The sequence below is a fragment of the Elephas maximus genome, chromosome 15, assembly GCF_024166365.1.
Source record: "Elephas maximus indicus isolate mEleMax1 chromosome 15, mEleMax1 primary haplotype, whole genome shotgun sequence".
Classification (NCBI taxonomy): Eukaryota; Metazoa; Chordata; class Mammalia; order Proboscidea; family Elephantidae; genus Elephas; species Elephas maximus.
This window is the reverse complement of record NC_064833.1, coordinates 18,573,823-18,600,496: the sequence shown is the minus strand read 5'-3', so window position 1 is coordinate 18,600,496 and position 26,674 is coordinate 18,573,823. Positions and strand designations below refer to the sequence as shown.

Sequence of the window (26,674 nt, the reverse complement as noted above, 5' to 3'; positions counted from 1 at the left end):
GATTCGCGGTCTCGCGTGACCGCGGGGGCAGCCTCTGGTCTCCTAACAGCAGCAACCGCAGAGGCCGGCGGGCGAGGTCAAGATGGTGGCTCCGCGGGCGGGGGAGGCGGTGGAGGGAGGAGGAGCCAGGCCATAGCCAGCGACAGCCAGGGGCCTCCCGGGGAGCCGCCGCGGCCGCCGCGGCCTCAGCTGCTGCCGGCTCCGCCGCCTGCTCCAGCTCGAGAGACACGAGCGGGCGGCGGGGCGGGCCGTGAGAGACAGGAGAGGCGGGCGGGCGGGCGGGCGGGGGCGGAGTCGCCGTCTTGGCCCCCGCCCCCGGCCGCGGTCCCCAGCCCTGCCCCGCGCGGCCCTGCCCGGCCTGGCCCAGCCCCGGTGCGGCAGTGGCTCATGGCGGCGGTGGGGCCCCCGCAGCAGCAGGTGCGGATGGCCCGTCAGCAGGTCTGGGCGGCGCTCGAAGTGGCGCTCCGGGTGCCCTGCCTCTACATCATCGACGCCATCTTCAACTCCTACTACGATTCCAGCCAGAGCCGGTTCTGCATCGCGCTCCAGGTCGTCCTCCGGCTCCTTGGTAAGGGGACCCGGGTAGCCAGCGTCCCGGGACGGTGCTGTGGGCCGAGACGTGCCCCAGGGACTCGGAGAGGCGCGCGTTCTGTGGGTCGGGGGTGTGGGTGTGTGTTTGTGTTTGGGAACCACAGCTTCCGTTTCCTGAGCGGCGTCTTGGCGGGGCGGGAGGGGTGAAGAGGTGATGGTTGTCTCGGAGTTGACGGCGGGGTGATCCTGCCAACGACTCAGCCCCCTGCTCAGTGTCGCACCTGAATGGGGCGGGGAGGCAGGACCGAGGTGTGCGCGTGCGGCTCTTTCTCTCCTGTTTCTCTTTGGGAATAATTGCTGGTTTACCGCGTCCTGTGCGACAGCCTTGGAAAAGCAGCAACTCTGCTTGTTCTCGCCGTGTGTGACCTTGGACTTGTCGTGCCAAGGGTGGGTCTCAGTTTCCCCCTGTCCAAAATGCAGAATACTTCGTTGTCATTTTTTCTCTATCTACGGGGTCGGTAAGATCGTGAGATGTGTGTGTAGTAAATGACATTTCCAGAGAAGGAGACATAGGGTTTCGAATGTCAGACCTTGAAACCATTACCAGAAATCCTCAGGAGGAAAGAGATACTTGATAACGGGTCCTGAAATTTTCCATGAATAAATGAGAAAGTATTGAAAAAACTATAAAAACGTAGTTAGAAAGTGATGAGACATAGCCAAAAGAGACTTGAAAATGAGTGTTTTTGTTGCATATGAACGGAGTTTAAAAACATCTTGCATTTCACTCCCCGTTTCCACCTTCACTTATACCTCCAGAGTGAGAAGCATTTATGCGTTAAAGGATTTTTTTAAGTAATTGCAACTTGGCAGATCTCGTTTGATGAGGGAATTGTGATCAGTTTTTAGTAGTCTAGGGCTTTTGAGGAAACCCTGGTGGCGTAGTGGTTAAGTGCTACGGCTGCTAACCAAAGGGTCGGCAGTTCAAATCCGCCAGGCGCGCCTTGGAAACTCTATGGGGCACTTCTGCTCTGTCCTATAGGGTCACTATGAGTCGGAATAGACTCGACGGCATTGGGTTTGGTTTTTAGGGCTTTTGACTTGGTGCTCAGCGTGAGCCATTGGTGAGATCCTTCCCAAGCCTTTCTGAATCCTGAGCCATCTGTTGCTTCTTTATTCCTACAAAAACAGAGTGGTGATAAATGCAGAATTTTCAGCTTAGCAGTAAATAACAGTATTTTATATTTATATGGTACTTTTTTATTTTAGCAATACATTCTCACTGGTATTATCTAACCTAACCTTACAAACATTCCTCCAAAGTGGGTGGTGGGTGGTGGTACTCTCAATTTAGAAATGAGGAAACTGAGGGTCATACAGGTTAAGTGTTTTGCTCTTGGTACACAGCCAGTAAGTGCTTGCCACAGGCTGGGCTTAAACGTTTTCTGAATCAAGTATGGTTCACTTACTTCTCAGTACAGCTGCAGTCCAGATACAGAATGGTCTAGTAATGCTCATGTTACTAACTGTTAAAATTAAACATATAAGTGTGATGTTTTTTAGTGCAAGACTTTCAGTATCCCGTCAGCTACTTAATCCCAACTATTCCTACTCGTCTTTGCGAAAGTGTACTTCCACCACTATTTGGGGCATAAATAGGGCAGCCTTATGAGAGGATTTCGCATATTCATGCCGGAAATAGTATAGCCAGTGCCTTGTGTGTTCTTACAGCATGATCTCTACAGATCCTCTGAGAACCCCTTTGGGACCAGTTGCTTTAATGCAGTGCTCTCAGGGTAGAGCTTCAGGCTGGGGAGCTTTAAGGAAGAGGAGTGTTTTCCTTAATTAAGTCATTTGTAGTTTTAAGAACATTGAACAAAGTAACCCGGTGTTTTCCTTTTTTTTCTATCTGTGCTTCTTATTTTTGTAATAAATTAATGGAAGTTTGTATTTCACAATTTAAAAAAGACTTACGGCAAGTTATTTAAAGACTCTGTGCCTTGGTTTTCCCACCAAGGCACAATGATGGACAGTGATGGTGTCTCCTAGGGGCGTTAAGACAATAAAATGAGTCAGGATGTACATTACTTAGAACAGTACCTTTGACGTGTGAGGGCCGTTTAAGTATTAGCTATTAATAAGCTTGATTGTTTTTTTAAAAATATTTTAATGCTTCAGTTAAGACATACTTTGTTACAGATATTTTGGTCTTTTCAAGAGATCATGTAAATACATAGTTGGTTCTGTATTTGAAAATTTTGATCCCACAGTATTCTGTGGGTTAGACTTTACGAGAAATACAAACTATTTTTCAAACCTGTCACCTTACTGCTCATTTTATTGTACAATGCAATGATACTAATTTTTCACATTTGCAAGAAGAATAGTAATTTTAATAAACTGGTTTTGATGCTAAAAAATTCACCCTAAACAAAAACAAATATCTTAAATTTTTGAGACCCATTCAGTGGGCATTTTATGTGGTTATTAAAAGTGACCGATTGATGTGTTAAAAAGATAGCAGTGAATAGTTGAAATTGATGTATCTGGTAGTTTTTGTTTCAACCTGATTAGGTTCCTGGCCCCCCCCCCATATTTGATTTTTTTTTTTTTTAATTTTAGAGTATAATTTTGTACCCCGCCCTCATTTTCAAATGAGGAAATTGACATGAGGTTCAGAGAAGTGAAGTGATTTTCAAGAATACACAGTTCATGAGTAGCAGAGTTGGGGTTTTCCAAAAAGGTCAACAAGTTTGATTACTCTAAAGACAAATTCATTTTCCCAGTTTGAAAAATCAGTTGCCATCGAGCCAATTCAGACTCGAGGCGACCCCATGTGTCAGAGTAGAAGTGCGCTCCATAGGGTTTTTGTTTTTTATAAGTTTTTAAAAATTTTGTTGTTATTGAAAGTATACACAGTAAAACACCAATTCGACAATTTCTACATGTACAGCTCAGTGACACTGATTACATTCTTCAAGTTGTGCAACCATTCTCACCCTCTTATTCTGAATTGTTCCTCCCCCATGAACATAAACTCATTACCCCCCTAAGTTTCCTATCTAATCTTTCCAGTTGCTGTTGTCAGCTTGATCCCATATAGATAGATCTTAAAAGCACAGTGCTCAAGGCAGACATTCTTAACATGTAAAAATCTATTGTTTGGTTTTAAGAAAACTTCAGGGGATATTTTTGGTTTAAGGTGTAATGATTATCTTAGGGCAATCGTTTCAGGGATTTATCCAGCCTCCATGGCTCCAGAAAGTCTGGGTTCCACGAGAATTTAAAATCCTTTTCTGCATTTTTCCCTTTTTGATCAGGATTTTTCTACAGTAAACTGAGTAGTTTTTATGTGATAACTGTAGACTTCTCAGTACTACTGTGTATAAATCTCAATAGCTGTAAGCCTCACTTTTTCCTTAAAATTAAATTATAGAAATGGAAATATATTCTCTAAATTAAAAAAAACCAATTTTATATGTAGTATTTGCAGAATTTACCCCCTTATACAAAAAAGTGCTACAGCTGTACTTCCATTTGATAGCAAACTAATTTTAGAATTCCCACAAGTCAGAAAACAAAGCATTTTATTTTGGAGGTCCAAATAAAATCATATAATATAGAGTATAAGCTATTTCTTGTTGTTGTTAGCTGCTGTCGAGTTGACGCCCAACTCAGAAACCCCACGCACAGTGGAACGAAATGCTGCCTGGTCCTGCGCCATCCCCCAGATTGAGCCATTGTGACCTACGGGGTTTTCATTGGCTGATTTTCAGGAGTAAGTCACTAGGCCTTTCTTCCTACTCTGACTTAGCCTGGAAGCTCTGCTGAAACCTGTTCAGCACCATAGCAGCACGTAAGCGTCCACTGACAGGTGGGTGGTAGCTGCTGCATCAGCCGGGAATTGAGCCTGGCTCTCCCTCACGGAATGCAGGAACTCTACCACTGATTCACCACTGTCTGAAGCCATTTCTCAGGAAGCAGTAAATGCTAAATGAGCCTCGATTCGGAACAGCATAATGTTTAATTAGCACGTTTAAATCCAAGGCCCAAACAAAAACCAAACCCAGTGCCGTCGAGTCGATTCTGACTCATAGCGACCCTATAGGACAGAGTAGAACTGCCCCATAGAGTTCCCAAGGAGCACCTGGTGGATTTGAACTACCGACCCTTTGGTTAGCAGCCGTACCACTTAACCACTACGCCACCAGGGTCAGGCAGAAATGGCAAATATAGGAGGTTGTTTTAATAGTATTACCCATACGATCATGATTCATTCAAGTGGGAATGGCCCTTCTAAACATAAAAGAAAATGCAGAAATTACCAGAGAAAACTTTGATAAATTTGAGTACATAAAGTTGAAAAACTTCTGTATATGACAAAACTTAAAAATTTTTTTTTATTGTGCTTTAGGTGCAAGTTTACAGTTCAAGTTAGTTTCTCATATAAAAATTTATACACACATTGTTACGTGACCCTAGTTGCAATCCCTATCATGTGACCGCACATTTCTCCTTTCCACCCCGGATTTCCCGTGTACATTCAACCAGCTCCTGTCCCTTTCTGCCTTCTCATCTCACCTGTGGGAAGGAGCTGCCCATTTAGGCTCCTGTATCTACTTGAACTAAGAGGCACACTCTCCACGAGTATCATTTTATGTCATAGTCCAGCCTATTCTTTGTCTGAAGAGTTGGCTTCAGGAATGGTTTTAGTTCTGGGTTAACAGAGAGTCTGGGGGCCATGTCTTCTGGGGTTCCTCCAGTCTCAGTCAGACCATTAAGTCTGGTCTTTTTACTGGCATTCGAGTTCTGCACCCCACTTTTCTCCTGCTCCATCAGGGACTCTGTTGAGTTCCCTGTGTATGACAAAACTTTAAAAAAAAAATCTTTAAAAATGAAAAACAGAGAATAAAATATTTACATCATGTGAGATTAAAGTTCTAGTAAGGTTTTCCTCAGTCAATAAGAAAAACATACTCCCACAAAAAAATTGGCCTAAGACAAGAAGTTCACAAGGAACAAAATGCAGATGGTCAATAAGAGAAAGAGAAGGTACTTAACCTCATTTATAATTGAAGAAATGCAGTCAAAACAAAAATTCACTTAGATTGGCAGAGTTCAAAGTTTAATTAAAACCAGTTTGGCAAAGGTATGAGGAAATAATTGTTTATACAATTTTGGTAGACAAACTGGCTCTATCAAATGAAATTTGCCATACACCTTTTGACTCACAGTTCCAGTTCTACCAGTTTAGCCTAGAGATATAGTTGTTCAAAGGCTATGATCAAGAATATTAATGGCAGCATTATTGAGCAGTAACAAAACAATAAGCTTAACAACCTAAATGTCTATTGAAGGGAATTGGTTGATTTTTTTTTTTTTTTGTATTATGGTCTAGCCATACAATGACGCGTTGAAAAGAATTAGATAGAGTTATTGATGGTGCTGTAGAAAGAGCTGAGAAAACCTGTAAAGTGAAAAAACAAAGCGAAACCGTAGTAATTATGTCTGGCATAGGGATAGATAAGGGGTTCTTATAACAGTGGCACTACAGGTATTCCCTGCTTTTGAAAGTTCTCTTTACACCCCTTCACTTTTATAAAAGGCCTACATCAGTACCTATTAACTGAAAGAAATCTGAAGAGGATTTTCACTTTTACGAAGAAAGGTGAAAATAGCATGCAGTGTTTATTTTGCAGCGAGTCGTTAAAGAGGCAGCACGCACCCCAAGCAGCAAGAGTGGCGTCGCCAAGCTTCTTCCCAGGAACTATACTCAGTATCTCAGCATCAGGCTGCTGTAGCTTTAAACTGTGTTGCTGAGCATTATATCATTCCTTCTTTTACTATACATCAGTGTTATTTTAGTTTTTACGTGTTATTTGGTACGCTCTGGTAGGTTATTTTTTAGGTCTGGGAGTGCTCCAAAAATTTTCCCATGTAAATTAGTGGTAACTGCTTCTTTGCTTTACACCAGTTTGGCTTACAGAAGGTTTTGTAGGAACCCTGTACTTTAGGATAGTGTCGGAAACCTGTATTGACGTTTTGGATGGGATAATTCTTTGCTGTGGGAGGGCAGTCCTTTGCATTGTAGGATGTTTAACAGCATTCCTGTTTTCTACCTGCTAGATGTCAGTAGCACCTCCTTATACACCTGCCCGCCCCCCCCGAGTTGTGACAACCAAAAATTTCTTCAGACGTTGCCAAACATATCCTGTGGGGCAAATCCTCCGTTGTTGAAAATCACTGGGATAGAAAAAGAGACCAGTAGAATAGAATAGAAAGCCCAGAAACAGACCACCCATGTATAGATTGGAACTCCATGTGTTTGAGGTGTGGAATTACAGTTTAGTGAAGTAAATATGGATTATCCAATTAGTGGTCATTTAGTTATTCATATGGAAAAAATTATACTGGATCCCTACCTCAGAGCAGTGTATAAGCAGTGAATTCTAAGTGGATTAATACCTAAATGTAAAAACGTAGACCTTTAAAAATTTTAGAAGAAAATACAGGAGAACTTTTTTTTTAATCTCAGAGTAGAGAGGAAAAAAATCTTCAGAGCTATATAAAAGAAAATGTGTAGAATAAAGATTGGTAAATTTAATGATATTAAAATTGAAAATCTCAGTTACTTAAAAGGCACCATCCAAAAAGTAAAAAGAAGGGAGGTGGTCCAAGATGGTGATGTAGTCAGATGCCTCATAATGTCCCTCTTACAACGAAGACTCAAGAAAACAAGTGAATCGGATATAGATGTCAGCTTTGGAACCCCATAGCATCAAAGGCAAGGCTGAAGAATTGGACTGAGTGCCAAGTGGAAGGAAAGACAGTACCAAAACAGCAGACACAGAGAATTATGAATTGCCGGTGCCCTGTCAGCCAAACCTCCACAGCACAGTCACATTGACACAAAGCAAGCAGCGTTCCCAACTGAAGCCCCCATTACCTGGTGTAGCCAAGCAGGAGCTACTCTGCACCCACATCCAGAGCCAGGCAGGAGTGCTCCCCTGCCTGTAAAAGTTAAGTGCACTCACCTCAGCCACTGTGCCCTCCCCCAGCGCCCCATACCAGAGGCCTGCAGATCTGCGGTGACCCCCACCCCTCATCTATCCCTCCCAACCTTCCTCACACAGTTTTGGTCCAGCGGCACCCATCACTGCCCCATCCTCTGAGAAGGGGGCCTATGGATTGGCAGCATCCCCTCTTCTGCCCACCTAGCTGTGCAGGGGGCCTGAGATCTGGTGACACCTGCTTCTCCACCCAGCCACTCACGCTAGGAGCTTGTGGATGGGCAGCACTCCTTATTCCGCCCACCCACCCACCGACATCGTGAGCCTGTGCTCTGGAGTCTTCCTCTCTTCAACCTACCCACTCATGCTAGGGGCCCGTGTACTGGCAACACTTGCTCCTGAGCTCAGCCGCCCAAGATGGGGCCTGTGGATTGGTGGTGTCTGCTTCTCCACCTGGTCACTGGTGCTGGGGCCCTAGGGACTGGCAGCATCCCCTCTTCCATCCAGCGAACCGTTCCAGGGGGTCCAAGGACCTGCGGCACCTACTGATATGTCCAGCCACCCACACTGGAGGCCCACAGACTGGCGGTGCCTGCTGCTGTGCCCAACGATTGGCGCTAGGAGCCCACGTACCGGAGCTTCCTACTCTAATGCCCAGCCACCTGCACTGTGGGCCAGCAGACCAGTGGTACCTCCTGCTCTCTGTAGCCACTTATGCTGGGGGACCAGAGACCAGTGATACATCTCCCCCACAGAGTGCTCTAGTGGACGGGGGCATGCAATCTTAGCAGGCACCTGTGGCATCCCCCTGCCTTGCCCCCATCACCACCTCTTCCCTACAACCAGAAGCTTGTGCCTGCTCCAGCCACCCCTACACAGCCTTGCCTGTCCAGGACCATTGGTAAGAGTTTCTGTACCACCCACCTGGTGACTGTTAACCCAGGCACCCTGGCCCCAACCACCTGGCAACCGTCAGTACACATACACTCCACCAAACCCGGTGACCAGTGAGAACACTCCCTACACCCTCACCCAGGTGACTGGTCAGACAGATACATCACTTCACTGGCAACACCAGCTACGTCCTTAGCCGCCCCACAAGACCAGCGAACAGAGGCCCACACTCACCCAGCCACTGCCCACCCACCCGGAGACAGGCAGCGAGAGCTCCAACACAGCTAGACTAGTGACCACAGTAGCACGCATGCTTTGTCTACTTGGGTATATCAGAAAGCCAAACCAAAAAATTATGATGCAGCAAACAAATGTACAATAAATAAAAATAATAACACCTCAGTGTCTTGGAGACAACAGGCAATATCAAGTCACATAGAGAAGCAGGACAGGATGGGTCCAGCAAGTGACCAAAATGAACCAGAAAACCTTTTGGAGAAAGAAATGGTAATGAAACTACATGATAAGGAATTCAAAAGAATGTGTAGGGTTCTTTAAGAGATCAGGAAAACACATACAAAAACAAGGAAAAGACAGGCAAAATCAAAGAAAAAGACAAAGCAATAGAAGAATTCATGAAAACAATACAAGAACAAAATAGCAACCTAGACAACTAGAAACCATACAAAAACAGCATCTAGAAATTCAAAAGATAAACAATAAAATATCAGTAATAGACAACTCAATAGAAGGATGTAGGAGCAGAATTGAATGAGTGAAAGCCTAACTACAAATTATATGGGACATTATCAAGAGGAAAAATTTAAGCGTGATTGGAATTCCAGAGCCAAAAGGAGGCAAAAAAAAAAAACCCAAAACCCAGCAAATTGTCAAAGATTTGCTGGAAGAAAACTTCCCTAATATCATGAAAGATGAGAAGATACCCATTCATGGAGCTCAACGAACCCCATACAGGATAGAGCCCAAAAGAAAGTCACCAAGACATATCATAATCAAACTTGCCAAACCAAAGACAAAGAGTCCTAGAGCAGCTTGGGAAAAACAAAAAGTTTCCTACAGAGGGGAACTAATAAGTCTAAGCTCTGATTGCAGGCAAAAGGCAATGAAATGACATATACAAAACCTTGAAAGAAGAAAAATTGCCAACCAAGAATTATATATCCAGGACAATTGTCTCTCAGATAAAATGGTGAAATTAGGACATTTCCAGAGAAACAAATTAAGGAAATTTAAAAAAACCAGACCAGCCTTACAAGAAATATTAGAGGGAGTCCTTCAGACAGAGAACCAACAACATCAGACAAAACCTGAGATTAGGACACAGGACAGCATCAGCCAGATACCAACCCAGATAAAAAATTCTCAAAAACAAAACAAAGCTAAAGACTGAAAACAGGGTACCAGAGACATCAATCTGTTAAATGATGACTATGTCAAAACACAAAAGGGGATAAATGGTGTAGTTATAGAACTTTCATATGGAGAGGAAGTCAGGAAGTCAAGGGGATAACAAGAAATAAAAGACTGTTATAAACTTAGGAAGATAGAGGTAAATTTCAAGGCAACCACAAAGAAAGTTAACAAACATACTCATCAAAGTAAAGAAGAAAAACATAAAAACTACTAACAAAATCAACAATAACAAAAGAAATGAAAAGGAAATCCACAAACAAAAACTCAGCATAGAAAATTAAGCAGCACAAAAAACCACCGGCACCCCCCCACCAAAAAAAAGCACACACACCAAAAAGGACAGCAGTAGACTCATACCTATCAATAATCACACTGAATGTAAGTGGCTTAATTGCATTTTACTGGTAGTGGCAGAATGGATTAAAAAGCACAACCCATCAGTGTGCTGCCTACAAGAGACGCACCTTAGGTACAGACAGAAATAAACTGAAACTCAAAGAATGGAGAAAATATTTCAAACAAACAGTAACCAAAAAAGAGCAAGAGTGGCAGTATTAATCTCTAATAAAATAGACTTTAAGGCAAAATGTGCCCTAAAAGATAAGGAAGGACATTATATGATAATTAATGGTCAATCCACCAGGAGGGCATAACCATAATAAATATACATACACTCAATCACAGAGATGCAAAATAAAACGAACTCTTAACAGCACTGAAAAGAGAGATAGACAGTTCCACAATCATAGTAGGAGACATCAACACACCATTTGTAATGGAAGACGGAACAACGGGAAACACTGAAGATCTAAATGCCAAGTGAACTAATTCAACCTCAGAGACTTGTACAGAACACTCCACCCAACAAGAGCGAAGTATACATTCTTTTCCAATGCACATGGATTGTTTTTGAGAACAGCCCACATTTTAGGCTACAAAGCAAGTCTCCATAATATCCAAAACTTCAAAATAATACAAAGTATTTTCTCTGATTAGAGTGCTGTAAAAGAAATCAATTAACAGGAAGAGCAAGGGGAAAAAAAATCATACATGGAAACTGAATAACACCTTGCTTCAAACCACTGGTAACAGGTGAAATAAAAGAATCTTAGAATCAAATGAGAATGAAAAAAAAAGTACCAAAAGTATTGGGACATAGCAAAAGCAGTGTTTCAGAGGTCAATTTATAGCAGTAAGTACATGTACCAAAAAAGAGGAAAGAGCCAAAACATCCCTATGACTTGAACAAATAGCAGCAAAAGAAGCCCATAGTCACTAGAAGAAACTAAATAATAAAGATGAGAGCAGAAATAAATGAAACCGAGAACAGAAAAACAAAAACCAGCAAGACCAGAAGCTGGTTCTTTGAAAGGATCAATAAAATTGATAATTCAGTGGTCAAATGGACGAAAGAACAGCAGGAGAAGAAGCAAATAACCCAAATAAGAAATGATGGGTGACGTTAGGACAGAACCAACTGATACAAAAAGGATCACAACAGAATACTATGAAAAACGGTATTCCAACAAATTTGAAAACCTAGAGGAAATGGACAGATTTCTAGAAACATAGTACCTACTTAAACTAACAAAAACCTGAGATAGAAAAACTGAATGGACCTGTAACAAAAGAAGAGATTGAAAAGGTAATAAAAAACCTCCCAGCTAATAAAAGCCCTGGCCTGGATGGCTTCACTGTAGAATTCTACCAAAGATTCAGAGAAGAGCTCACATCAATACTACTAAAGCTATTTCAGAGCATAGAAAAGGCAGGAATACTCCTGAATTCATTCTAGGAAGCCAGTATAACCATGATACCAAAGCCAAGTAAAGACACCACAAAAAAAGATTATAGACCAATATCCCTCATGAATGTAGACCCAAAAATCCTCACCAAAATTTTAGCCAGTAGAATTCAACAGCATGACCAAGTGCGATTCATACCAGGTATGCAAGGATGGGTAAACATTAGAAAATCAACCAGTGTAATCCACCACATAAATAAAAAGAATCAAATGATTATCTCAATCAGTGTAGACAAGGCATTTGATGAAGTCCAACACCCATTCCTGATTAAAAACTCTCAGCAAATAGGAATAGAAGGGAAATCCCTCAACATACTAAAGGGCATTTATAGAAAACCAACAGCCAACATTATTCTCAATGGACAGAGACTGAAAGCATCCTCCTTGAGAACAGGAACCAACATTATTCATAATAACAAAAAGATGGAAACAACCTAAGTGCCCATCAACGGATGAATGGGTAAACTGTGCTACATACACACAATGGAATATTTCACAATGATAAAGAATAATGATGAATTGGCAAAACATCTCACAACATGGATGAATTTGTTGGACATTATGCTGAGTAAGATGTCAATCACAAAAGGACATCTTTAAGGCAAAATCTGCCCTAAAAGATAAGGAAGGACATTATATGATAATTAATGGTCAATCCACCAGGAGGGCATAACCATAAAAAATATATATACACCCAATCACAGAGATGCAAAATAAAACGAACTCTTAACCGCACTGAAAAGAGAGATAGACAGTTCCACAATCATAGTAGGAGACATCAACACACCATTTGTAATGGAAGACGGAACAACCCATCTATTAAAAAAAAAAAAAACAAGAAAAGGTTTATACACAGGGGAAAAAAAATTCTTGGTTACCAGGGTTGGGAGGGAGGGGAGGGAGAATTACTGACTAGATAGAAGATGCCTGTTAACATTGGTGAAGGGAAAGGCAGTACGTTATATGGGGGAAAATCAGACGACATGACCAAGGTGAAAGAAGGCACTAAAAGGAACGCGAGAATAAAGGGTAACTATGGCAATTTTTTTTTTTTTGCAATTACTATAACATAGACAATATTGCAACAATAGTATTAACAAACAGTAACTTACAAATGGATATATAAGTATGCTAGAGAGGTGTGGAGGGTTTAAGGGAGCACACCGACACACAGATAGGGGTTTGGTTTTGGATATTTCTACATACACAGTTGTAGGTGCTACATGTCTATTAGTACGAACAGTAGAGCACGCTAGGGTACAGTCACGGAAGCTTCTTAGAGATAAACCAAGCACCTTGTGGGACAAAGGTTTTAGACTTGAAGCAAATTACCATAGACTTGAGGGGACATCTATATCAGTTGGCACAACATAGTTCATAAAGACAATGTTCTGCATCCTACTTTGGTGAGTAGCATCTGGGGTCTTAAAAGCTTGGAAGCAGCCATCTAAGATACAACTGTTGGTCTCTTCCCATCCGGAGCAAAGGAGAGAGGAGAAAGCCAAAGACTCAAGGAAGCAACTAGGCCACAGGATCATGAACCAAAGCCTACACTATGCCAAGAGCAGAAGAACTAGACTGTGCCCGGCTACCAGTACTGATCACTCTGGGATCGCAACAGAGGGTCCAGGACAGGGCAGGAGAAGTACGTAGAACAAAAAATCAAATTCACAAAAAAGACCAGACTTACTGGTCTGACAGACTGAAGGAACCCCCGAGACTATGGCCCTAAGACACCCTTCTGACCTGGAACCGAAGCCATTCCCAGAGACTACCTTTCAGCCAAACAACAGACAGGCCCAATAAATAAGCAGTAACACCTGAGAGGAACGTGTTCCTTAGACCAATTAATTATAGAGATCAGAAGGACAACATTTGCCTAAAAGCAAAGATGAGAAGGCAAGAACAGGTAGAAAATTCAAATGAAAGAAAATGGGGAACCCAGGGAGGAAATGGGGAGAGTGGTGACACATTTTAGGGGTATGTGTAACCAATGTCATGGAGTACTTTATATACAAACTGTCAAATGGGAAACGAATTTGCTCTGTAAACTTTCACCTAAAACACAATTAAAAAATAAAAAAACTTATAGGTGAAAAGACCAGCCAGTAGCTGAGAGAGGATGATTAATTGCATTACGTGTAACAAAGAACTTGTATTCCAGGCATTTAAAGAGCTTCTGTTCAATAAGGATTAAAGACAACTCAATAGACAAACGGGCAAAATATTAACTGGTAATTCACAGAGAAGGAAACCTGAATGGCCAATAAAAATGGAAAGAAATTCTCTCTCATATAGTTTAAAGTGCAAATTTTTTAAAAGGTAAGAAACTATTATAGTGAGATCCCCTTTTGGTAAAAAGAAAAAAAAAAAGTACAATTATGCAAAAATAATTTGTCAGGTTGTACAAGGAACATAAAAATGGTTCCACCTCATTGGTGCCAGTAAGATGGGGAAGGTAGAAACTAAAAAAACTTGGTTCACTCTACATTTAATACCTCTCTACAGAATTTGACTTTTTTTTTTTTTAACTATTTACATAATACTTCTTAATAGAACTTGTTAAAATTTTCACTTAAAAGCAAAACCTTGGCTTTATCTTAATTAAAAATTTAGAATGACAGTTTATTAATCAAAAATAAAATATTGATACAAAACGTTTTCTTTGCACTATAGGTTATTTACACCCATTGCCATCGAGTCAATTCCAACTCACAGCAACCTGTAGGGCAGAGTAGAACTGCCCCATAGGGTTTCCACGGAGCAGCTGTCATATTTGAACTACCAGCCTTTTGGTTAGCAGTCGAGCTCTTAACCACTGCTCCAAAAAGGCTGGCAGTTTGAATCTGACAGCTGCTCCTTGGAAACCCTATGGGGCAGTTCTGCTCTCTCCTGTAGGGTCGCTGTGAGTCACAGTTGACTTGGTGGCAGCGGGTATAGTTTATTTATCAATTAATTCCTACCAATTAACATTTTAAGGTATTTTATACTGACTCATCACTCACATGGTTAGGTTCCAAAGACCAGGTCATTATGTGAGAATCAGCCTTACATGATAATGGAGAATGACCACATGAGATCCCCAAATAGAGGATGACTACATCATTACTTAACTTCCAGATTACATCATTACATAACTGCCAGACCACGGAGAATCACGACCCAGCCAAGTTCTCACATTACCTTAACTATCACAGTCAGCATTACTCTCACCTCGCATTTCGGCAGCCGATACTGTCAGATGTATGTCATTAATGTGCAGAATAGTCGGATAGTAGACTTTTTTCTGTTGTCGTAAATTGAAATGTCCGATAATGAGATAGTTGATAAGTGAGCAGTATGTGTATTTACTTTGTCTTAAATTTCATTGCTTCGGTCTCCCATGGGAGTAAGGTTTTTCATTTTTATTCTAACGGGTACTGAAATGTTTTCCCACAGCTTGCTTTAGATTGTTTTAAAGATATAAAGAGTTACAACTGTTACGTTGTTTTATTTTTTTTAATTTTAGTTGTAAGTCAAGAAAATGTTGAAGTATAAATGGAATTTGTACATTAAAAAAATGGTTAAATATTTCGTTGTGTGACACCATGGTAGGTTTTTTTCCTTGTTTTTTGTTTTGGTAATCCAAATTGAAAAGGCTCTGAACTTGTCATGAACTGAGTTGATATGAGTTGATACATAGTTTCAAAGCTCCGGAAGCGGTCTGACCATCTGCCTGTTTTCCCACCTTAAGAGCTTCAGGCAGCCTCTCATCACTGGACAATTGGGTAAGCTCACTGAGCTGTGATTTTAGTTAATTCTATACTCGTGTGTCCCCAGGTGATTTTTTCTTTCTAAAGCAGCATTTATATATCGCCTTGATTACTTATGTAGGTCACCCTTAAATCCTAATGAGAAACTCTATCCCTGGGTTTAATTTTGTTAGGCTTATAGGGTGAATATCAGGGGTTTTATATCTGGAGTTGTGAAAATGCAACAAAACTTTGATATTATTGACAGTATTTCCTAAAGGCCATAAGAGGGAATGTTACTTGGCAAATCGTTACTTGGAAAGTTGACCTTTTTTGGTAATATGTGAGCTGATTCTTTGCATATTTTAGAGTTAAAAAGTCGGGTGTATTTTCCATAGACAGGAAACGTGAGTATATGGGAAAACATCAAGAACCTCATATATATGCAGACTTTTAGTAGGGATTGAAACAGTTTTATACTATTTGTAGAGCAGTGGATCACTTTTATATGGCCTTTCTCTCCACAGTCTTGTAACTTCCACTCAAGTGTTTGGGTGGGACTATGCAGAAGAGGTAATTGTGGCCCACCAAGGAAATGGGTCAGTTTTGCCATCCTGCTAGGCTTAAAATGAGTCATCCCAGAGGCAGGAAGAGAATCTCACCGCCATCGAGGAAGAAGACCCAGGAGCAAGGTGCACCCTTTGGACCTGAAAACCCTGTGCTGAGACTGTCCTAGACCCAGGAGACAGACAGAGAGCTGTACCGTAAAGGTGACAAGACAGCGAGAAGCAGTGGCAGAGAAGCGGCAGCAGCGGAGCCAGGAGAATGGCAGGGGATGGTGTGCTGGGCTTCCTAGCCCATGGAGCAGGAAAGCTGAGTGCCTTCAGGCAGGACATTTGCTGCCAGAGTAGCATGCCTCCAGGCTCTTGTTGGAGCTAGCTTTGCCAACCCATGAAGGTGGAGCTGAGCACCTTCAGGCCGAGGCTTACTGGTGGAGTGGGGTGCCTTGGGCACTTATTGGCAAAGCTCAGACAGCTTTGTAACACTTGCCTGAGCAGGCAGGGCAGAAGCTGAGGGCCAGAAAGAGGCGTGCCTGTGGGCATGCCTGAGAAGAGGCTCTCCTGATGGAAGAACTGTATCCTGAGTGTTTTTGAACCTGAATCGTAACCTGTTACTTCCCTAGTAAACCCTATAACCACCAGTAGGACTGTGAGTTCTGTGTGCCCATTGCGACAAATTATCGAACTCAGCAGACTAGTAGAGAGAGTGCCGTGTGGGGGACAGTTGGTGTCCCAATTGGTAAAGATGGTGAGGAGAAGAGGCATGTCTAACTCCCGCCTCATAAGAATCAGCCCTGGGCTGTTGATCTTGATCCTCCTTCCCTCTTGAAAATACAGGAGGTCAGACGCCACCACACCATTTTTACACTACTCTTGAAATGTTTACTCATTTTTACATTTTGGGATGTAATTTAATATTAATTAGGATTACCATCAGATTGTTACTTGTTAGGATACATCTAGATTGTAGTTTCACTACATCGTTTGTCTAGCATAACCTTCCTCCCTTTTTTGTGTGTGCTATATTTGCATAAAGAAAAGTGACAGCACAACTGGATTAAACCAAAAGCTAAGAAATTTCCTGAATACAACCAAACATTTCGAGGGATAGAGTAGCAGGGGCAGTGGTCTGGGGACCATGATTTCAGGGGACATCTGGGTCAACTGGCATAACAAAGTTGATTAAGAAAATGTTCTGCATCCCACGTTGGCGAGTGGCGTCTGGGATCTTAAAAGCTAGTGAGCGGCCATCTAAGGTGCATCGTTGGTCCCAGTCCACCTGGAGCAGAGGATAACGAAGAACACCAAAGACACAAGGGAAATATTAGCCTAAGAGACAGAAAGGGCCACATAAACCAGAGACTCCATCAGCCTGAGACCAGAACTAGATGTTGCCCAGCTACCACCAGTGACTGCCCTGACAGGGAACAGAACACAGTCCCTGACGGAGCAGGAGGTTAAGTGGGGTGCAGAACTCAAATGCTAGTAAAGACCAGACTTAATGGCCTGACTGAGACTGGAGGGACCCCAGAAGACATGGCCCTTGGACTCTCTGTTAGCCCCAAACTAAAACCATTCCTGAAGCCAACTCTTCAAAGATTAGACTGGACTGTAAGACATAAAACGATACTCGTGAAGAGTGTGCTTCTTAGTATGAATAGCTACATGAGACTAAATGGGCAGCTCCTGTCCAGAGACAAGATGAGAGGGCAGAAAGGGACAGGAGTTGGTTGAACGGACATGGGAAATATGGGGTGGAAAGGAGTGTGCTGTCACATTATAGGGAGAGTAACTAGGGTCACATGACGATGTGTGTATAAATTTTTGTATGAGAAACTAACTTGAACTGTAAACTTCCTCTTAAAAAGAAAGGTGACACTTTTTCTCCAAAAGTATTTCTCAAACCCAAATCATTGTCATTTGTGTATAAAAATAAACTTCAAAAAAAATGTATTAAAATAAAAAGGACTGGTGGTTATAAATTACAGTTGTCGTCTTAGTTGCTGTCCGGTTGATCCTGACTCATAAGCGACTGCACGTGTGCAGAGTGAGACAGCTCCGTAGGTGTTCGGGGGGTGACCTTCTGGAAGCAGATCGGCGGGCCTCTCCCCCAGGGTGTCGCTGGGTGCGCTTTGAACTGCCGTCCTTTCAACTGGTAGTTAAGCACTTAACCGTTTATTTCATGACTAGCTGGGGAAGGTTAGTTTACCACTTTGTGAATGGCAAGTTGGCAAAAACACGTAACAGTTCTTGTTTGACTTTCTCCCTTTTAAGTGGCGTGATATGGAACTAAAGAGATTTTGGTTTTATTTTGGCTCATAAGATTAAAGTTTTGTCTTAGGAAATATACTTTTTTTTTCTAGTTAGGGGAAGTACAATGTATGACGTAGTAGTCTCATTTCCTTAAGTTACCTTCCGTGGAAAAAGTTTCTCATCCTGCTCGAAAAGCCATTTTCTATTGAAAGAGCTTATTCCTGGCTTCCAACTCTTTGGGAGATTATTAGTGGCCTACCTGCTTGAAGAATCGTGGTTCTTATTCAGAGATTTATGTTATTTTTCAGGTGATTGTATTTTGTGTTCCTGTTTGCACACATGACCTGCCCTCTTGACACAGGATAAACTTTAAGCCCATGGGCAAAGTAATCTTTTAGAGGAACTAGTCCCTGCTTTTACATGCAATGGGTTGGGAAATGCTTTCACTGTAATATGTGGAGACTTTCTTGATTACAGGCTGCAAAGGTGGATAGATGGTTATTTGAAATCAGTTTGTCACTTCTTCTGTACTTTCAAGATGTGGTTTCTCAGCTTTGTCTCTCACCTTTTTATAGGTTTCATTTTCTAAGCAGTCTGTATTTTATGGTTGCCTTTAACATAATCTTGAATGGGATATAAATATTTATTTCCCCCAGTGGAATACTAATTGTACTTTGTACAAAAAATTTAAGGATCTCTAGGTGTACAAGACAGGGTCCTTCCGTGAAATCAAGGGCACACTGTGTAATAGGGCAAATGATACCTACCAAGATGCCTTGATAATTACTGGTGATTGGAATGTGAAAGTTGGAAACGAACAATCAGTAGTTGGAAGATACGGTTTTGGTGATAGAAATGACACCAGAGATCGCATGATAGAATTTTCCAAGACCAAAGATGTATTAATTGTAAATACTTTTTTCAACAACATAAATAGCAGCTATACATATGGATCTCACCAGATGGAATACACAGGAATCAAATCAACTACATCATGGAAAGAGACTTGGAGAAGCTCAATCTCATCGGTCAGAACAAGGCCAGGGGCCGACTGCAGAACAGACCATCAATTGTTCATACGCAAGTTTAAGTTGAAGCTGGGAGAAAATTAAAACAAGTCCACGAGAGCCAAAGTATGACCTTGAGTCTATCCCATCTGAATTTTAGAAACCATCTCAAGAATAGATTGGATGCATTGAACACTAGTGACGGAACACCAGACTAGTTGTGGGATGACGTCATACATGAACAAAGCAAAAGGTCATTAAAAAGACAGAAAAGAGCAAAATGAATGTCAGAAGAGACTCTGAAACTTGAATGTAGAGTAGCTAAAGCGAACAGAGGAAATGATACAAAGTAAAAGAGCTGAACAGAAGATTTCAAAGGGTAGCTTGAGAAGGCAAAGTATTATGATGAAATACGCAAAGTCTTGGAGTTAGAAAATCAAAAGGGAAGAACACGCTCGGCATTTCTCAAGCTTAAAGAACTGAAGAAAAATTTCCAGCCTCGAGTTGCAATATTGAAGGATTCTATGGGCAAAATATTGAACAATGCAGGATGCATAAAAGAAGGTGGAAGGAATACACGGAGTCATTGAACCATAAAGTATTCACCGGTGTTCTGTCATTTCAGCAGATAGCATATGATTAAGAACCAATGATACTGAAGGAAGAAGTCCAAGCTGCACTGAAGGCATTGGCAAAAACAAGGCTCCAGGAATTGATGGAAGACCAATTGAGATGTTTCAACAAACGGAGGCAATGCCAGAAGAGCTCGTTTGTCTGTGCCAAGAAGTTTGGAAGACAGCCACCTGGCCAGCCGACTGGAAGAGATACGTATTTGTGCTCATTCCAAAGAAAGGTGATCCAACAGAATGTGGAAATTATTGAACAATATTAGTAACATCACACATAAGTAAAATTTTGCTGAAGATACTTAAAAAATGGTCGCATGAGTACATCAACAGGGAACTGCCAGAAATTCAAGCCAGATTTGGAAGAGGACGTGGCATGATGTCAGATGAATCTTGGCTGAAAGCAGAGGATGCCAGAAAAACGTTTACCTGTGTTTTATTGACTAGGCAAAGTCATTTGACTGTGTGGATCATAAGAGTTTGGATAACATTGGGAAGAATGGAAATTCCAGAACACTTAATTGTGCTCATGAGAAACCTGTACATAGACCAAGAGGCAGTCATTCAGACAGAACAAGGGGATACTGCGTGGTTTAAAATCAGGAAACGTGTGTGTCAGAGTTGTATCCTTTCACCAAACTTATTCAATCTGTATACTGAGCAAATAATCCAGGAAGCTGGACTGTATGAAGAACAGGGCATCAGAATTGGAGGAAGATTCATTAACCACCTGCGAACATGCAGGTGACACAACCTTGCTTGCTGAAAGTGAAGAGGACTTGAAGATAAAGACCTTCAGTATGGACTACAGCTCAACATAAAGAAAACAAAAATCCTCACAAGTAGATGAATAAGCCACATCAGGATTAAACTGAGAAGCTATTGAAGTTGTCAAGGATTTCCTTTTATTTGGATCCACTATCAACACATATGGAAGCAACAGTCAAGAAATCAAAGGAAGTATTATTGCATTGGGCAAATGTGCTGCAAAAGACTTAAGTGTTATAAAGCGATAACGTCACTTTGAGGACTAAGGTGTGCCTGACTTAAGCATTGGTATTTTCGCCTCATACACATGCAAATGCTAGACAATGAATAAGGAAGACCGAAGAAGAATTGATGCATTTGAATATTGACTGTACCATGGACTGCCAAAAGAATGAACAAATCTGTCTTGGGAGAAGTACAGCCTGGGTGCTTCTTAGACAGGAGGATGGCGAGATGTCATCTCATGTACTTTGGGCACGTTATAAGGAGTGACCATTCCCTGGAAAAGGACATCATGCTTGGTAGAGGGTGAATGAAAAAGAATACCCTCAATGGAATGGACTGACACAGTGACTGCAAAAATGAGCTGAAACATAGCAATGATTGTGAGGATGGCGCAGGACCAGGCAGGATCTCGTTCTCTTGTACATAGGGCTGCTGTGAGTTGGAATCAACTTGATACTTCACAACACTCAGATAACTAATACCAGGCTGTGTCAAGTGTTAGGTGCTTCACTAAGTTCTGTAGGTATGCTGAAGAAACAGTCATTATCAGAGAAAGTGGGTTTATCAGATGGGTAAGATTTAAACCATTAGGGATTTGGGAAGTTGGTGGGATCATCCTTCCAAGCAAAGAGAAGAGTATAAGCACAGTCACAGTGACGGCAGAGAAGCGATGTGCTCTGGAGCACTGGTGTTTTGGGAGGGGTATTACTCTAAAGCCAGCTGGATCTCTGCATGCCAGGGTAGCAAGTTTTAGTTGATAGTAATTTCAGAGCTGCTTAATTTTCAGCAGAGGAATGAATGAAGAAGGGCAGTTTGGTGATGGCTTGTAGATGGATTTGGACAAAATACATTTTTAGAGGCACAGGGACTAATTGGTTGGTGTCACTGAGAAAGGGCAGATATAGGTGTCAGTAGAATTTGGCAATAGATTGGCAAAGTCTGAGGGTGTGGAGGGACAACTTTAAGAGAATAATGAAACCTGTAAGTGAAATCGGGAATTACGAGGAAGACCTGGTTCTTGGTTGAAGGTGAGTTAGGCTTCAGAAAGTGTGAGTTTTGCAGTTTCAGGACTAGAGCTAGGTGAGTATTTCGCCGTCATTCCTATAGGTGAAAGCTTGGATAATAATACATTTATTGTAATCTCCCTTAAAATATATATATATTTTTAAGAACACAGAAATGGTGCAGATAGCACATGAGACTGTTTACATTGGTTAAGCATGGAGTGGGGGAGGAGGGAGGTTTACTATCATGCTTTAAGATACGGTTTGGTTTTCTGAATTTACTGTTGTAATTTGAGCAACAGTAAGAAGGGTTAACTATATGAAGCAGAAGATTCAATAATATCCAGGAAGATACTTCAGAAAGCATTTCTGACACTGAAGGCAAGTGTGTAGACAAAGAAAACGTCTGAATTTGGACCCTGGGGAATGCTCAAAATGTTTTAAAAAAATTTTTTTAATTTATTATTTTTAATGTATTTTTGGTGAAATAAATGCTCAAATTTATTGAGCAGGAAAGATAAGCTCTGGCATGAGTTTGGTGTGAGGGAAAGGAGGAATTAGCTGGAAGTGTAGAACTTAAATGTGATTCCGTAAAGAAGTCTCTTTAAAAAAAATATATAAATACACTCTAATGTTTAATAGGAAAAAATGTTTTCTGTTTTGGTTCTTTTTAACTCTTCAGTTTTTGTTGATGGAATTAAAAAAATATTTTAAATGATTATGACATTCTTTAGGACGTGTTCTTTAAAAATTTTTTTAACTTGTTGAAAATAACATGTATCACTACAAACTCATCTTAAAGGTCCTTTTTTTTAGTAATTTGGCATCTGGACCTATAGTACTACTTGAATGTGGAAATTAGAAAACAAGGGATGAGATTTAAAATAATAATATGCTTGGTTTGTCCTATTGAATGTGGACTTTACAAAACTCTTATTAGCCTATAAGCATAGATTGTCTTGAGTGTCAACTATCAGAGCTCAGAATTTTGAAAATATTCATGTTAAGCGAAGAATATCGTAACAATTTAGTGGAAAAATATTCTTTAGAATGTTTCATTCAGATGACATTTTTTTTTCTCTTTGTAGGTATATTTATATCCAGTATTGTTCTCATCTTGTCACAGCGATCACTTTTCAAGTTTTACATGTACAGCTCAGCTATTCTACTAGCCGCAACTTCAGTGTTGGTAAATTATTATGCTGCTCTGCACATTGACTTCTATGGCGCCTACAACACGTCAGCTTTTGGAATCGAGCTGCTTCCTCGAAAAGGGCCTTCACTGTGGATGGCACTGATCGTTCTACAGCTGACATTTGGAATCGGATACATAACACTACTCCAGATTCATTCCATCTATTCACAGTTAATTATTTTGGATCTCTTGGTTCCAGTAATAGGCTTAATCACAGAACTCCCAGTACACATCAGAGAGATGTTAGTTTTTATTTCTTCTTTGATTCTCACATTAAATACAGTGCTTGTATTGGCAGTGAAACTCAAGTGGTTTTATTATTCCGCACGATATGTCTATCTTTTGGTGAGGCACATGTATCGAATTTATGGATTACAATTACTGATGGAGGACACGTGGAAGAGGATTCGTTTCCCAGATATACTGCGAGTCTTTTGGCTAACAAGAATTACAGCTCAGGCTACAGTGTTAGTATACATTTTAAGGATGGCAAACGAAACTGAGTCCATCTTTATTTCTTGGGATGATTTCTGGGACCTCGTTTGCAATCTGATCATCAGTGGATGTGATTCTACACTCACTGTCCTGGGCATGAGTGCCGTCATTTCCTCGGTCGCCCATTATTTGGGACTTGGAATATTGGCCTTTATTGGATCCACTGAAGACGACGACAGGCGGCTTGGCTTTGTAGCACCTGTTTTATTTTTTATTTTGGCTCTTCAGACTGGTTTAAGTGGTTTAAGGCCAGAAGAGAGACTTATTCGCTTAAGTAGAAACATGTGCCTTTTATTAACTGCAGTCCTGCATTTCATCCACGGAATGACAGACCCTGTGTTAATGTCTCTCAGTGCCTCTCATGTATCATCTTTTCGTAGACATTTTCCTGTGCTCTTTGTCTCTGCTTGTCTGTTTATTCTTCCTGTTTTACTTAGTTATGTTCTTTGGCATCATTATGCACTAAATACATGGTTGTTTGCAGTTACAGCCTTTTGTGTGGAACTCTGCTTAAAAGTAATTGTTTCTCTCACTGTGTACACGTTATTCATGATCGATGGCTACTATAACGTCCTCTGGGAAAAGCTTGATGATTACGTCTACTATGTTCGTTCAACAGGCAATATTATTGAGTTTATATTTGGAGTGGTAATGTTTGGCAATGGGGCTTATACTATGATGTTTGAGTCAGGAAGTAAAATTCGGGCTTGTATGATGTGCCTACATGCATATTTTAACATCTACTTGCAAGCAAAAAATGGCTGGAAGACATTTATGAATCGTAGGACTGCTGTTAAGAAAATTAATTCACTTCCTGAAATAAAAGGGAGCAGCTTACAAGAAATAGATGATGTGTGTGCAATCTGCTATCATGAGTTTACAACATCTGCTCGTATCACACCATGTAACCATTATTTCCACGCACTTTGCCTTCGGAAATGGCTGTACATTCAAGACACTTGTCCCATGTGCCATCAAAAGGTGTACATTGAAGATGATATCAAGGATAGTTCCAATACAGGTAACAGCAGCAGATTTATCGCAGCCAATGAAAATCCTGAGGAAGGTGCAGTGGAAGCTGCTGCGGACTCTGACAGGGAACTGAACGAAGATGACAGTACAGACTGTGATGAGGATGTCCAAAGAGAAAGGAATGGAGTGACTCAGCACGCTGGGCCAGCAGCTGACGAACTTAGGAATGATGATACGGACTGATTAAAATAGCCTTTCCTAATCATTGAGGTATTCGTTTAAAATTCAGTTCACCCAGAATGGAGTAATACGCTTCACTTCAGTGTGTAACCAAGCACAAAAACAGTGTCAATGTTGAATCTGTGAATGGTTTTCCGTTTACTGTGATGTGCTACTGTAAATATACCTCTTTAATTACTTCTGGTCTCTTTGGTGACCTGTTTAAATTTGTGTACATTATTGTACATAGAATAAAAATGTTTTCACGTTTTTATGACAAAATTTGAACAAACAGCTTTTTAATAGATGTAATAATAATATGGTGCGTCAACTGTGCCAAAGATTCCTGAAAGTATATAAGGTATCTTAACTCTGGACCCTAGTTTTTCTTTAAAATGGGCAGGAGAATGAAAATGCAAGTCAAAACAAACCACATTAAAGTCAAAGAAATAAAATGATTTGGACCAGAGGATAATGGCTCTACATTGTTTTAAAACTAAGGAAAAAATTAGCATACCAGAGTTAACTGGGAAACTTCTTTGAAATCTGAGAGTAGTAGCAGTGCACTTTTGCTCCCTTTGAAGTCATGATTCTGAGACTGTTTAAAGTTAAGAAACAGGCTAATAGCAACTAAACGTTGGTATGAACCCGAATGTGCTAATTTCGATGTAAAAGCAGCATATTTGCTAATCATTCTGTGTTTGAAGTGTTGGTAAAATCCTCCTTTCAGACTTCTGAAGAGACTACAAAATGAAAATAGGTGGGGGGTTTCACTGGTTTAAACTAGGGCTTTGGGTGATACAAAAAATCCTGCTCCGATTTTATGGATATAAATGAGAAAGATGGTGTATGGTGATACAGCTTCCAGATAAGTCCTTTATTAAAGTTTTCAGCAAGTTCTACCATGAGATCTTACATACATTATGGAAAATGGAAGACATCCAGTTAAGTATCAGGGAAAAATATTTTAATGGTGTTGTTATACAGAGTATTGGCTAATTCCAGTGGGTCCTCATCTCTTACTGCTGACATTATCTCCAGTATTTGACTAAAACAAACAAACAAACAAACGGACAGTAAGATTTCCAAGTACATGTTCTCTTTTCAGGATCTGTAAGCAGCATCATTTTCCACGTAAAGATAATGTACTAGTACCTTTAACACAACAAGCAAAGCTCAGTAATTAAAACTTTCAGCAATATCACAAAGGTTTAACTACTGGTAGAATATTTAAAGTAACTAGGGACAAATTTCTGGGACTGTCTTACATACAACTAGTGCCAAGAACCAGGTTCAATTAAATTATAAAACCAGCCGTCCATGTAACGTGCAGCACAATTATGAGCTTAACGCAGTGGAAATGAAGAGTCCTTTTAAACTGGGTCACAGCGTATTTATTAGTGGGTCATGATGAGCATTTAAAAAATTTAAATAAGAAAACAAAAAGTATACCACACTTAGTAAGGCTAAGTCCTGTTTCATTTTTGGCTTTTTGTGTGTGTGTATTCTGAGGGTAGCAGTCAAAGTGTGACAGCTCCTGCTTAGAGAACCAGTCGTGTAGAGACAGCAGGAAGTTGCTGCATGATCACTAGCACAATGACAGTAAAAGGAAGTTATCTGCTTTGAATAAGGTGGTATGATTTGGGGGAGGGGAGGGGTAATGACAGAGATGGGAAGGAGCATACTACTGATCCTATACTGCTTTTCCCTGCAAGAGGACAGCCAGGTGGCCATCTTCCAGTTTCTCTGCTTAGAATGATAATTGGCAGTAGTGCTTCCTAGCAGTATTATATATAGGTAGAATATTTTTTATGCATGTGTTAGAAAATTCTAAAGTCAGAATTCAGCATTTAAGTATTCTTTGTCTTATTAAGCTTTTTGTTCCCTTAATGAGTATCTTTAATGTGAACACCTAAAGGAATTATTAGAGAAGGAGATTTCAGATT

General features: G+C 40.8%; 2 protein-coding genes across 5 annotated transcripts in view; one reads left to right on the top strand and one right to left on the bottom strand.

Annotated features, from left to right (window-relative positions):
- Positions 1–25,001, top strand: RNF139 (ring finger protein 139). Its single transcript, XM_049854343.1, has 2 exons — positions 1–568; positions 22,936–25,001. The coding sequence occupies exons 1-2, from the start codon at positions 388–390 to the stop codon at positions 24,750–24,752; spliced, it is 1,998 nt and encodes a 665-aa protein (XP_049710300.1). The 5' UTR covers positions 1–387; the 3' UTR covers positions 24,753–25,001.
- Positions 25,002–25,500: 499 nt separating this feature from the next.
- The window catches only part of TATDN1 (TatD DNase domain containing 1), a 34,607-nt gene continuing 33,433 nt past the window's right edge, over positions 25,501–26,674 (bottom strand). Inside the window, exon 11 of one of the 4 annotated variants that reach the window (XM_049854350.1) lies at positions 25,501–25,776. In XM_049854350.1, coding sequence (XP_049710307.1) covers positions 25,674–25,776 — 103 coding nt within the window. In that variant the 3' untranslated portion in view covers positions 25,501–25,673. The remainder of the gene's footprint in view (positions 25,777–26,674) is intronic. The other 3 variants (XM_049854352.1, XM_049854349.1, XM_049854351.1) reach the window with 3 other exon arrangements.

What these genes read in the sequence shown, in the direction of transcription:
- RNF139 (XM_049854343.1), top strand. Translation starts at nt 388, where the DNA reads ATGGCGGCGGTGGGGCCCCCGCAGCAGCAGGTGCGGATGGCCCGTCAG. An exon ending in GGTCGTCCTCCGGCTCCTTG is followed by an intron (nt 569 to 22,935) that starts GTAAGGGGACCC and finishes TTCTCTTTGTAG; the next exon opens with GTATATTTATATCCAGTATT.